At 35.0% G+C, this 15,230-nt stretch overlaps 1 protein-coding gene across 1 annotated transcript in view; it reads left to right on the forward strand.

Annotated features, from left to right (window-relative positions):
- The window catches only part of LOC140157462 (uncharacterized), a 29,135-nt gene extending 20,409 nt beyond the window's left edge, over positions 1–8,726 (forward strand). Inside the window, exons 10-14 of the mRNA XM_072180664.1 lie at positions 1,293–1,375; positions 3,100–3,181; positions 3,782–4,116; positions 4,928–5,072; positions 6,064–8,726. Of these exons, the coding sequence (XP_072036765.1) occupies positions 1,293–1,375; positions 3,100–3,181; positions 3,782–4,116; positions 4,928–5,072; positions 6,064–6,161 (743 nt within the window). The 3' untranslated portion in view covers positions 6,162–8,726. The remainder of the gene's footprint in view (positions 1–1,292; positions 1,376–3,099; positions 3,182–3,781; positions 4,117–4,927; positions 5,073–6,063) is intronic.
- The last annotated feature ends 6,504 nt before the right edge of the window (positions 8,727–15,230 follow it).

Genomic DNA, 15,230 nt, shown 5'->3' on the forward strand with positions numbered 1-15,230 from the left:
TCCGTCTGTCCCTCTGTCCATGGGCTATCGCGCGGCGTAGTGGCTCGCTAACGTGTGCTCGCGTAGTGCGCGGAGTACCGACTGGCGCAGTGCGAGCATCGGAAAGCATTACAGTGTGGTTAATTGTGCAGGAGCATCTCATCGGATTCCAAAACGGCACACGGCAAAGTAGTTTAAAAGGTCAGGGCAAGTAGGCCTATATGGGTAACGGGTGTTGGGTATAAATTAGAGATAGTCACAAAACCACCCAACCTGAGAACCGCGAAATCTAGTTTGTAATACTTACACATGTTCCAACTTAAATCTATGAGCAAAGTGTCAAATTCGCCCTAATTTTAGTAACATGGGATGATTTTCTGTTGGTCCGACATATCATAATTTTCAGATTATGAAAATATGTCAGAACGATTGCAAATCGTAGTCTCCTACAAAGCCAGTTTAATAATTACGCTCCCTCCACACGTGGAGGGAGCGTAACCAAACTGGCTGAGTAGGAGACTTTGCTTTGAGGCCGAACTCGCCGTCCTAGCGAGATATTTTGAGTGATAGAGGTGAAGTTTATGAGGTTGTTTCTTTGCAAATTTCCAATGTTTTTGTGTCCAAATGTATTGGGAACTTTCATAATGATTGCATATTAACTATTTTATCATTTTGGAAGAAAAAATCTAAAAATTAAAAAAGATCGTACATTAAGGCTTTAACGTAGCGAAAACATTCCAGGTGAGCGAAAAATTATGTATAGTGTTGAAGATACGCTCTTAAATTATTTTATCTACCACTTCGTATGGCTACGTATGAATATCCACTCGTGTAGAGATAGGGACTATATGATTTTACTAACAACTTAATGCAATGATTCTTGTGTACAGGATTACTAATGCCATTCTTTAGTATTAAAGCCTTAATGTTCGATCTTTTAAAATTCCCGAGCCAAAATTGTACAGTGCAATGACGTCGTGTTTATTTCTGCTCAATTGTTGTCAGCCTTCCTTGTATATACTGGGACATCATTGCATTCAACAATCTTGGCACCCGGGAATTTTGAATATCGTGTGTTTAGAGACAGCTGTTTTAATTTGTTTTTATGGTCAATATGAGTTTGTTTAAAATAAAACCAAGTGATTCGTGCTTGATAATTTATTTTCTAACATACGAGGCATAATGTTGTGATTGCCAGAGTGCTTTAAATGTTAAGGGGCCCAATATAAGACACCTCATCAGTCTTGTTTTTCAAGTGCTTGTAGTTTAATTAATTTTAAATTGTTAACCCAATTCATACTTATGTATTTCAGGTCAAGCTTTTCTGCTTAAACATGACGGTGATGTTAGAGATACAGTTGGATTGCTAACAAACATACTGCCATATTCTAACACGGTAAGAAGCTATATTGTGACAACTTTATATTGACAAAAGTAGGAAACTTTAAACCGTGTGCATCACTCTGTATCCTTTTGTATTCTGTGCACTGAGTGACTTTACTCATTTTTGAAGGGGTGTGTTAAAAGGGAGGGGCTACATCATGTATTGGTGGGGTGCAAGTAGGGGGTAGGGTGTGGTGAGGTAGGGGTGTAGTTAGAGCCCAGCACACATGCATGTGATATAAATGCTTTTTGGTTTTGGTCAAAACTACATTTTAATAGAATTTAATGTGGAGCAATGTACAAGTCATGAAAACATTTTGAAAATGCTTTATGTGAAAAAACACTGAATGTCAAACTGTTATTGTTAAATATTTGTTTGCAAACATTTTTATGACATATTTTGTAAACATATGTTAGAAAAGGCTGGGATAAGGGTTTTGGGTATGGGGTTGGGGTGGGCTACATGTAGGTGTGGGGTAGGGTGTGGTTTGGATAGTGGGTGGGGTAGGATAGGGGTGTAGTGGAAGCCCAGCAAACACCCAGGTTAAAGATGCATGGTTATATACTTTAATGACAATTCATCCAAACTGCTCTTCAAAAAACTCTTATTGAGGAGATCAGTAGAACATTCTACAGCTTCGTAACACAATTTGAAAAGACGGTCCATGCAAAATAATCATGATAGCAGGCGGTCATGAAAGCAGGCAATTGCAAGACATGCCAAATCGGGTACACTACATCAACTGACCCATTTTGTTCTGTATTACTCTAGTATTCGGTCTACTGAGTGACTTTTACTCATTTTTGAAAGGGTGTGTTAAAAGGGAGGGCTACATCATGTATTGGTGGGGTGCAAGTAGGGGGTAGGGTGTGTTTGGAGCCAAGCACACATTATTAACTTTTTGGTTTTGGTCAAAACAATTTAATAAATTTTAATGTGGGGTAATATACAAGTCATGAAAACATTTTGAAAATACTTTTTGTGAAAAAATAATAATCATAATTTGTTATTTTCTTCTGTTGTGTACATGGTAGTTATCCAAAATGACTTGAAAATACAGGGATGTCACAGTGGCCAGCTATGTTTGTAGTTCTTTTTTATATGAAAGTGTGTACTCCAATATTGGGTTTCACCATGTTTACAGAGAGGCATTTTCCCGTGGGGTTGGGGTACTCAAGTTTGGTTTTGGTAGAGATGTGCCACTGAATGGACCCATATCCATATACAAATAAATTTGGACCCATTGCTTTAACAAAAAAAAGTTTTTACAACTTTTCCCAACATTTTTAGGCACAATTGGGCTATTTTACAGAAAAAATGTAAAATGCAGGGACTGCCTTTTGAGGAGAGCAAGAGCAATCGCTCTCTACTGCTCTCCTTAAATCTGATATAGGAGAGTGTTTTTAGCTCTCCTTAATTGACCATTCTCTCCTTACATTCTTTTGTATTGTAAATGCTCTAAACAGCTCTCCTTGAAGGCACCAGAAGAGCTATTTAACGCTCTCCTGCAAATTCCAAAAGAGTCAGTCCCTGAAAATGTTTGAAAAAATGACCCATCCATCTACCAAAACTGGGCTAAACAAGGGGTCATTGATATAATGTATAATCAAATGGCTGAAAATGTGACCCATGTTTGTGGCACATCCCCGTATGGTAATTTGTACTGAGTTCATTCCCAGGCACTTTTCAACACATGTAAGTAATTTCTGATGGTACATTTTGTCATTATATTTCAGATACGCAAGAAAGCCGGAAATAAGGTACAATGTTCTGGGGACAATCAGACAGCACCAGGTCTTTTACAGGACATGGCTTTCTGTAAGTGGAATGTAAACAAGAACAATAATAAAGATCAAGATTTTCCAATTACCCTCTTCCTAATAGACTGATGAAGTCCATTTGCCAAGTCCAGATTTAATTTACAGAAAATGAAAGAAAAAAAAAATTATTAATAATAATAAAAATAAGCCTCTTGGAGTTCAGGCATTATCAGAACAAATTCCTGACTTATGATTGATGATAAGATAAGGGCTCTTACATTATTCACAAATTTTATAAATATTCAAGGAGGTCGACTAGGTCTAGGAAGAAGCTGGATTCTGTATGGTAATGTGACTAAAAATTGTATATCCTGCATTTGGTAATCAAAGAGAACATGCTTGAATAAGCATAGAAAGATGTTCACATGTTGCAATACCGTGAGTTGTCAGCACAACGCATAACTCACATCACAAAATGGACTGACTTTAATTATCATAGTTTGCTGGGATCATTAATTGCAATTTTAACCCAGAAATACATTTTTATCCTTCATGAGTTGTATGCAAACATGGTGGTGAAGTTAGGGCACCCCTATAGTCTACATGTAAATGCTTTTTTGCATGGAACTCATTTCATAATTTGTTTGTTTCTTCTCAGGGAAGTATAACAAAATGGGAATGGAGGATTGGACAATTGGTGACGAATGCCTTAGTGCCTCTTCATACTTAAATGAAGACCATGCACCCTCTGCTGCTCGTCTTGGCATCAAACCAAATTATGGTCCATACAAGCCATTGAATGGATGGTGTCCAAATCTGGTGGATGATTGGGGTCTATGGATAAAAGTGATGTTCAAGGTACCACAAAATATTACTGGGATCATCACACAGGGACATGGCTATGAGAAGATGTGGATAGAGGAATACAGTATGCTGTATCAAACTCCCAAGGGTGCGTGGCAACATGTTACAGATTCTGATGGACGGAGAATGGTAATCTTTTAATTGATTCTGTATTTTATGCTGCCTTTATACGAAGTATTTTTAAATGTATAACATTTCAGATCCATGTGGACCTGGCTTGAGCAAAAGCATTTCCCATCAGTAATCAAGCTTTTGTGATAAGAGTTAAAACATTGATGATTGACATGAAAGCATTTTGAATAGGGTATTAAATAAAAGGCACTAAATTTAATGCCCATGTGACCCATATGGGCGCCGCCATACCAAGACCACCAAGTGATCAGTAGATGACGTGCTACAATGCTAAGATAGGAATTTTTCAGACAAATATCAAAATTGCTGAAAATTTAATAGGCAACTGAATTAAAAATTGGAGGATTCTGTTTTTTTAGTATGTTTTCAAGAACTAATTTTTGAAAGTTTTGGTCGACGGAAACGCTTACTACAAAGTTGCAAAAAAATGACAAATTTGCTAGAAAATTTGGACATGCATCCCGCTGTGCCAAAGGTCAATTTTCCAGACATCCTGTCTAGACGCTGTAATGTCTGCGCCCATGTGGTCACGGGGGCATTAAATTAAGTGCCTTTATTTAAATGCCCTAAGACGACTGTTTACCCTCAAGGGGAGCTGTTGACAGCTTGCGTGGAAAATTCTAAAGTATTTACCCATGTGTAAACACCAATATTGAATGTTCATAATACTTTTTTTTGGTTTCCTTGCTTCGTGTAGGCAGGGAGGGTGGACACTCCTAGACCTCACCCACTCATGTGGTCATCCAATAGCAGAACTAATTTAGAAAACCTGGTGAAAATTGTTTTCATATCTTAAAATCACATGCAGGTCTTCAAAGGTAACAGAGACAACCATACGCCAATGGAGCAGTTTTTTCCAAAAGAAGTCCAAGCTGTGGCAATACAGATTCAACTTGTAAAGGACAAATGGCACCAATATCCAGCCTTAAGATTTGAGCTGCTTGGAGAACCAGGTAATAATGGGTGTTTTTTTTATGCCTCCACCGGAGGTATTATGTTTCCTGGTTGTCCGTCCGTCCGTCCGAGCTTGCTAGTGCAATTTCTCGGAACTGGTAAGGTGTATAGTAATGCAATTTGGTGGAGGGGTGGCAATTGGCAGTCTCCTAATTTTAGCAAGTTTTTGTTGCAAAATATGGTAATTGAGTACCTAATTTGCATAATTTATGCATATCAAGCAAAATAACCTTGTGCACAGATTATCTGGAGATCTGTACGAGTAGTAGCACAGCCAGAGGTTCTTGACCTGATTTGCTTTTCAGTGCAAAATTTGCGTAATCGCAAGGTCATTTGGGGTCATCCAGGGTCAAATCGCCATATATTGTTGCAGGTTCATGAAATTTGGTGGGAACGACTACTGTAAGAAGAAAAAAAAATGTCAAGGTCATTTTGGGGTCATCCAAGGTCAAATTGCCATAGATTGTCGCAGGTTCATGAAATTTTGTGGGGATGACCTCTGAAACAAGGCAAAAAATGTCAAAGTCATTTCGGGGTCATCTGGGGTCAAATCACCATAGACTGCTGCAGGTTCATGAAATTTGGTGGAAACGGCTACTTTAGTGAGGCAAGTGAAATTGCGCCGGATAAAATGATGGGCATCAAGGTGGAGGCATTGCGGCCGACGCTTTGCGTCGAGAACCGCGCAGGTCGAGAACCGCTAAATTCTAGTTAAATTTTAATACGGATTTATAATCATCAGATCTACTTCCAAGCAAGGAAACTGGTTTGAGCTGTTTCCATTGCTCCTTGGTATTTGCCCTCCTAAGGTCTTATCACCACATTGTTCCCATAACTCTTTTTTCATGCTCCAAGAAGGAGCAGAGATTTGTATGGAAAGGTAACATTGCTAATATCTACAGAAGGTCAAAAACCAGATATTGCTACAAAAATGTATAGAAAAGAAATATCGCTAATGGCAGATGCATGTTTTTGGTTTCTTGATTACAGTAGGTCCAAGACCACCGATTGGTGAAGAACATTGGCTGGCTAGATATCTACAAGCTCTTGAGGATTATAAAGCAGCAGAAAATGCTATATGCACATAGGACAGTTTGTGATTCATCAAATTTCATGGTCACTCATCTAGACAACATGTAGACGCTGCCACTATTACCAATTCAAATACCTTCAGGTGTTATATTAGATCAAATTCAAAAGAAATCCTTCATGATTAACTATTTAAGAGTTGGAACTACTTGGCTAAAAAGCTTACAAATTATATGCCAGCTCTACTAGGTTCAGTCACCTGTTACAATCGACAGACGCCACCTGCATAACTTGTGCTTATAACTGATTGAAGGGCTCCAAAACTCTCTTTTCTCAAGAAACTTAATTGACTAGATCATGTGTCTTCCTTCCATAGCAATATACATTATAAGGTAATTATTTTCATTGACAAAGTCTGCATTATATTTTGATAGTACTAAAGCAATAATGTGTGATTTTCTCATAGCGACGCCCTCAATTTGTCTAGAATTATTACTTTTTACATGATTGTAACACACACAATGGTGTACTAAAATGCCATGTGAAAGACTAAACTTGAAGTGCTTTAAGTACAGGATAATTTAAAGAGTTTGGGATTAAAGCCCAGAATCCATGGTTTTATTTGCCAATTTCCACAGTTTTTAAGCAGCTAAGTGATTTTCTTTCATTTCACCTCATTATTTTGGCATAAAAGATCAGAAACCCTCCTTGACAGTTGTTACTAATTATTCCGATAATTTTTGGCAAAGAATAATAAAATTAAAATTTAACAGAAATCATACATTATGGCTTTAAAGCACAAGTGAAAATGTTATTTCCATGTATTAGTATACTGATGAACATATAGTATATACAAGGATAGAATGGGTAACAGCAGGTCACTTGTAGCCTCATATTATACTTCTCAGTAAATACAGGTTTGTTTAATTAATATCACTGAAGTACTTGAGAGTTGACAGGGATTTTTCTAGAACATTGTGCCTTTATAATAAAAATGTTTGTAAAGATTTTTAATGCACTTATTTCGAAATACTGTATAATATAATAATGGAGTTTATATTTGTACTTTTCAAAATGAAATATACCAAATATGTTTGTAATCCTAGCATCCTCTGTTTATGTTTTATGTTTATGTTTTAGATATTTACCAAAAAAGCTCATTCCCAAAATTTCAGTTGATTCCGATTTGGGTTTGCGAGTTATGCATGATTATGTATATTAGTCACTTCTCAAAAGACAATTGTGTTGTAATTTTGTTCATTCAAATTTTGCGATATTTTTGCTAAATGAATTAATCTGCAAGATTTTTTTTACATAAACATTATGTAGCCAGAGGTTTCCAGTGGTATAAAAATCTCAACTTTTTTTTGAGAAAAGTGGGGATAATGCTGTGGATCACAAATTGCCCTTTTAAGATGACATTGTGATTACATTTGAAGTAGATGAACTAGTTTTGTAAAATGAAAAAATTTTCAGACTATATTTTTTATGTTGATCATCCATGGTCATTCTTTTTAGCATTTTCAAATTGATGTTTTATTTAATAGTAATTGTAAAACACAAAAATGTGGACATGTACAGCTTACAGTAAGGCGTTGAAAAAATAAACTGTTCTACGGGCGAACGGACCTTTCAAGAAGGGTTGGTCGGTCGGCCTTATTTTTTTTTTTGAAATGACCCAAAAAATCACCGAAATTTGGGTCGGCATTCATCTGTACAGGAAATTTTTTTTTTCTCAATTTGTTCAAAATCTGGGTCGGTCGGGCCCGTAGAACAGGGTTTTCTTTTTTCGTCGCCTAATAGGTTAGTAGTAATCACAATTAAAAATATGATGATAACAACACATGTTGGTATTTGGCAAAACCACAAGTCACATGTTGCCTAGTAGTTTTCTAGAACATATTGCGCCTTTTTTAATATAATAAAAAAGTTTGTGTAGTTAAAAGATTTTTGAATGTACCTTTTTTGATACAATATTTTTGTGTTGTGTACAAAAATTTGTAGTAAATATTATACTTAATAATAATTATGAAGTTTATACTTGTACTTTCTGAAATGAAATTGTTTTATGTGAAGTATTTATGATGACATTGTGATCATATCGCTTTCAATTGTGCCTTTTTAAAAATATAATAAAAGCATTTGTGTACTTAAAAGATTTGTGCCTTTTTTAATACAATATTTATGTTTTGTGGTACAAAAATGTGTAGTATTATACTTTATAATATAATATGAAGTTTATACCAACCCCTTTAAAAATGAAATCACAATTAAATATATGATGAATAACAACAGAAGTTGGTATTTTTTTTAACCACAAGTCACATGTTGCCTCATATCCCTTTATATTGTGCCTGTTTTTAAAATAATAAAAACGTTTGTGTATAAAAGATTTTTGAATGTGCCTTTTGTAATACAATATTTATGTTTTGTGGTACAAAAATGTGTAGTATACTTTATAATATAATATGAAGTTTACACTAACTTTCAAAAATGAAATTATGTTTTATGTTAAGTATTTATGATGACATTTTGATTATATTTGAAATAGATGAATTAGTTTTGTTTTAAAATGAAACATTTTCAGACAATACATTTGGTGATCATCCGTGGTCATTCTTTTTAGCATTTTCACATTGATGTTTGATTTAATAGTAATGGTAAGACACAAACATGTGGACATGGACAGTGTTGTGAGTTGGTAAATTACCGGTTAATTTACATGGTAAATTACCGGTTAATTTACATGGTAAATTACCGGTTAATTTACATGGTAAATTACCGGTAATTTACAGCCATCTTAATTTACCGTGGTAAAATAGGGTAAAATAAGTAAATTAAGTAAAATATGAAATAAAAGGATTTTTTTTTATTAAAAACTTCTAATAATATTGTTTTTATTTGTTTGTTTTATAGTAGATGCCCATTTTGTTTGCAATATTTGCACAACATACTTGAAATAATGATTTTGTAGACCCTTACTACCTAACTGCCCATACTGTACTATACCGTATAGTGTACAATAGACTAAAGTAGCAAGTAGAGAAAGTGTCAGTGATTGTGCATGATTCAGCTGATTAACATGTTCATTTACTGCATTTAAATTGTGGTATCACTTTTTTTACAGGTCATTTTATATATGGACGTATAATCGCATAAAATCACAAAAAATAGGACACAATTACATGTAAGGGGTAGGGGAGATATAAACTCCAAGAACTCAACTTTAACTCGTGATTTTGAATTCATTTTGGTATCAATATGTAGCTAAATGGTTTTCCTAACTTTCTAGTATTATTTTTAAACAAAACAGGTTTCATTTGAGCATATTTGGAAGTATATAGTCCATAAATGAGTGGTAATCTGACTTTTTGTGAAGTTTGACATTGACCTCAAATCTCACAACTATACCACTTTATATTTTCAAAATTGATTTAGTTTCCATTTTTAATTTTTTAATTTCAATTGTTTTTAATGTTAAGCATATCAAGGGAAACATTAATGTAACAGTTCCAATAATTATAATATGTTTGAGTTTGTTGGAGTGTCTGTGGGACGGGGTGTGTGTGGGGTGCGGGGTGTACATAGGGTATGCGTGGGGGTGCGGGGTGGGTGTGTGTGTGTACATGTCTTAATATGTCACTACACTGCACCAACTTCCATTTACAAAATCCGTTAAGTTTCCATTGATGTAATATTTTGAATATTTATGTGTAGGACGTGAGTAACCACTGGGAAAAAAGACAAAAAATGTTTTAGAAAACCAAAAAAAACCCAACAAAAACTGATGTTGATTTCCCTCGTATATCAGCATAACATAGAAAAGTATTAAGGGGTAGGGGAAAATAAATCATCAGAACTCAATATTTTACTCATGATATTGACTTCATTTTGGTATTAATTCTATTCAATATGTATCTAATTGATTGTTCTAACTTTTTAGTATTATTTTAAAGCAAAGCGACCATTAGTTGTCAGGTAGATACACAGAAACTGTGAGAAAAGGGTACGTTTTCTATGTCTAACAGCGTAAATATGACAATATTAAGGGGTAGGGGAAATATAAACTGTCATAACTCAACTTTTACTCATGAAAATGAATTCATCTTGGTATCAAAATGTATCTAAGTGATTGTTCTAACTTTCTAGTATCATTTTAAAGCAAAGCAACCATTAGTTGTCAGGCAGATATACAGAAACTGTGAGGAAAAGGTAACTTTTCTATGTTTAACAGCATAAATATGACAATATTAAGGGGTAGGGGAAATATAAACTGCCATATAACTCAACTTTTACTCATGAAAATGAATTCATCTTTTCTTGGTATAAAAATATATCCAAGTAATTGGTCTAGCTTTCTAGTATTATTTTAAAGCAAAGCGACCATTAGTTGTCAGGTAGATACACAGAAACTGAGGAAAAGGTAAGTTTTCTATGTCTAACAGCGTAAAATGACAATATTAAGGGATAGGGGAAATTTATAACTGCCATAACTCAACTTTTACTCATGAAAATGAATTCATCTTGGTATCAAAATGTATCTAAGTGATTGTTCTAACTTTCTAGTATCATTTTAAAGCAAAGCAACCATTAGTTGTCAGGCAGATATACAGAAACTGAGGAAAAGGTAACTTTTCTATGTTTAACAGCGTAAATATGACAATATTAATGGGTAGGGGAAATATAAACTGCCATAATTCAACTTTTACTCATGAAAATGTGTTCATCTTGGTATCAAAATGTATGTAAGTGATTGTTCTAACTTTCTAGTATTATTATAAAGCAAAGCAATCATTAGTTGTCAGGTAGTTACACAGAAACTGTGATAAGAAGGTACGTTTTCTATGTCTAACAGCGTAAATATGACAATATTACGGGGTACATGTAGGGGAAATGTAAACTGCCATAACTCAACTTTTACTCATGAAAATGAATTCATATTGGTATAAAAATATATCCAAGTAATTGGTCTAGCTTTCTAGTATTATTTTAAAGCAAAGCGACCATTATTTGTCAGGCAGATATACAGAAACTGAGGAAAAGGTAAATTTTCTATGTCTAACAGCGTAAAATGGCAATATAAGGGTAGGGGAAATTTATAACTGCCATAACTCAACTTTTACTCATGAAAATGAATTCATCTTGGTATCAAAATGTATCTAATTAGCTCTAATTAGCTCTAATTGGCTGTTCTAACTTTCTAGTATTATTATAAACAAAGCGATCATTATTAGTTGTCAGGTCAGAGGTAGTTACACAGAAACTGTCAGAAGAAGTCTTTTTTTTTAATATCTAGCAGTGTAAATATGACAATATTAAGGGATAGGGGAAATATAAACTCCCATAACTCAACTTTTACTCGTGATAATGAATTCATCTAACGTTCTAGTATCATTAGTTGTTATGTAGATACAAAGGAAATGTGAGACAAAAATTGATACCAAAATGAATTCATTTTCATCAGTAAAACTTGAGTTTTGGTGATTTGTATATCCCCTACCCCTTAATATTGTCATATCCGTCGGTACATTACTGTTGATAGCTGCCACAAACTTGTCCGCTCACTGATTTTATACATCCAAAGATCTGAAGAAACTTCAATCTCTGCAAAATAGGGCGGCGCGGATTATGTTTGGATTGGATAGGAGACATTCATCAGCTCCATTGCTCAGAGAACTCCATTGGCTGCCTCTTGAATTCCGGATAGTTTTCAAACTCATGCTGCTGGCTTATAAAGGTATCCATGGACTACTGCCGTCTTATCTCACCGAGTATCTCATTCCTTATGTTCCATCTAGTTATGTCTTAAATTGCCATACCACGCACAAAACGAACACTTGGGGACAAAGCCTTCACGGCAGCTGCACCGCGCCTTTGGAACTCTCTGCCCATTCACATCCGCCAACTCCCTTTCATCCATAGATTCAAGAAATCGCTCAAAACCCACCTTTTTCCAATATGTTAATTTTCTACTTGCCTCTTTATAGTGAGCTTGTCACCTGTTTATATATGTTTTTAGCATGTGTATATTTAATTGTTGCTTAACAGTGTATGCAATGTTTTTAGTATGTGTAATGTAAGTTGTAATTTAAGATGTAATTTTTAAAGTCTCTTTGTACAGCGCCTTGATCTCTTTGATAAGGCGCTTCATAAACGCTGTCTAATAATAATAATAATAATAATAATTAGCTACATATTCATACCAAAATAAATTCATTATTATGAGTAAAAGTTGAGTTATGGGAATTTATATCTCCCCTACCCCTTAATTTTGTCCTATTTTTTGTGATTTTATGCGATTATACGGCCATATATAAAATGACCTGTAAAAAAAGTGATACCACAATTTGAGACCACTACCTACCTAGCAGTGATCTAGAGGGTCCATACTAACTACCTGTGGTGTCAAACCTTGTATGTAGTGGGGGATGAACCAACTCTTTATTTAGGGCCCCTGAGAGATCTTGCTCCTGGACTATATAGTGCTGCATAATGGTGAATCATAGCAAAAAATTTTTTAAATGTTTGTGAAAAGTGTGAAATTTGGCTCAGATGTAGTATTCAGTCTGGTGAACAATTCTAGGGGGAGGGCCAAAAATATTTTGTCCAATATAGCCGCCATAGAGGTCATCGAACTTTATACAGGGAAAAAATTCGGTTCTCAAGTTATAAGCAAAAAGGTCAAGGTTTGAACTCTACAGTGGTCAAATTTGAAAAATTGCTCCGATTGTTATCAAAATGGTCTCGAATTGTTCCTCTCAGCATACTAGTCCATAATAGGATAGGTTTTATATATGTAGGAAGTTTGCTTCCCAAGGTTGCAAAGGCAAATAGGTCAAGACCATATCAAACGTGTACATAGACCTATTGACTGACCAATCTTATTATGAATTATTATGACGAGAGGAAGAATTTAAGACCATTTTGACAACAATCGGAGCAAGTTTTCAAATTTGGCCCCTGTAGAGGTCTAACCTTGACATTTGACCTTTTTGCTTATAACTTGAGAACCATACATCACAGATAGGTCAAACTATACTTTTTCTGGATCCTTGTGACCAGGGGAACACGTTGGCATGGTTTATAACTTTGAACTTTTTCCCTGTATAAAGACCGATGACCTCTATGGCGGCCATATTGGACAAAATATTTTTGGCCCTCCCCCTAGAATTGTTCACCAGACTGAATACTACATCTGATCCAAATTTCACACTTTTCACAAATATTTAACAATGGTTTCACCATTCTGCAGGACTAATAAAGTATAATTGTAATTATCAAAATTAAATATATCACAATTTTTACGCTGATTTAAAAAATATTTACGGACAAAATGCAGTAAAACAAACAGCAGTCGCCGCTAATTAGTGTATTGCATTTCAAGTTAGTGTACTGGAAACAAAACCTGGGTTTTACCTGAAAACAAATCGATTTTTCTTGTAATAGCAATATCATATGGGGTACTAGAGCATGCACAAATCGTAATAATGTGTAGAATATAGAAACTCTGTGGTATCTCATATGATAGACATATGGTGTAAATGCGTATGCTTAGCCTGAGTCGCTCGGCCTATCTCGAACAAAATCGCCATGCGTAGCTGTTGCAAAACGAGAGGATTCGCTGTACTATCACGGCAATTTTTGACACAAAGATTATAGGGATGATGACGATGTGTAACATCCAGTTATATTTCAAATAAAATATGACCGAAGTTCCATCCATGGCAAATTATAATTTCTGACGCTTGTTGGCTCTTTCAACCTCTACGATTTATGATACAGACTATTTTCAATTATCAAAATATCTTTATTAGGTTTGCAGGAAATGACAGGAAATGACAGGAAAATACATAAAACAATAAAATAAAGATGATCAACAACCATCTCTTTTCTAACAAAATCCTAAAACACTCTCCCTAAATAATTAATATAATGTTCCAAAATGGGCGGATTTCTTTCTTGTAGTATCCACGTGTGGTATCCCATCAGAGCAACAGGTACTTCACACACACGTGTCATACTTTCAAGGAATTCTCTATAGAAACATTGGAAATATTTCCAATTCTGGAGTGAAAATTAATCAACCGTGGTCGGCAACACACATCACATCAACATGATCAAAGGCTACTTTCAAGTAGATGTGTAACTACTTGAGAATAAAGGACTATGAATAGGTGCGACAGGATTACCTACGGGATTATCTCAAGGATGTAATTCTGTTCTCCCTCCTTTTACATCTCTGATTTTAGAGACTAAAACGATGTCAATGGAATCAATTGCTACAAAAGTAATCTCTCACCAATCGGCGCTATAGTTTATTGCTTTAAACAGGAAAGTTGAAAAAGAAGGAGGGAGAACGGAATTATATCCTTGAGATAATCCCGTAGGCAAATGGTAGGTAATCCTGTCGCACCTATTCATAGTCCTTATTCTCAAGTAGTTACACATCTACTTAAAAGTAGCCTTTGATGTGAGGTGTGTTGCCGACTACGGTTGATTCATTTTCACTCCAGAATTGAAACCATATCCAATGTTTCTATAGAGAATCCCTTGAAAGTATGACACGTGTGTGTTAAGTACCTGATGTTGCTCTGAAGGGATGCCACACGTGGATACTATAAGAAAAATGTAGTTTTGTAAAGATTCCAAAAAAATCCGCACATTTTGGAACATATATTAATATTTAGGAGAGTGTTTTAGGATTTTGTTATGTTTTATGTATTTTCCTGTCATTTCCTGCAAACCTAATAAAGATATGTTGATAATTGAAAATAGGCTGTATCATAAATCGTAGAGGTTGAAAGCGTAACCAATCGTGCAAAATTATTATTTGCCATTGAAATTCGGTCATATTTGATTTGAAATAAACTGGATGTTAGGATCTGCATGCATGGTATGCATAGTATTGATGGTATACAGACACTGACCTTTCCCTAAAACTAGTAAGCAGCAACTTGTGTATCACACCCGTCATGGGTTCGAACCCTTTTGTTTTTTTTTATTGTTAAACCTAAATAGCGTGATTGCTTTTGAATGAGCGGCAACACACATATTTTGTTTGAGGATAGCTGGATCTATCTCCTTTCTTTACATCTTCTCTGCTTTAAAGAACGAAAACGTTCTGCATT

The sequence above is a fragment of the Amphiura filiformis genome, chromosome 7, assembly GCF_039555335.1.
Source record: "Amphiura filiformis chromosome 7, Afil_fr2py, whole genome shotgun sequence".
NCBI classification, from domain to species: Eukaryota; Metazoa; Echinodermata; class Ophiuroidea; order Amphilepidida; family Amphiuridae; genus Amphiura; species Amphiura filiformis.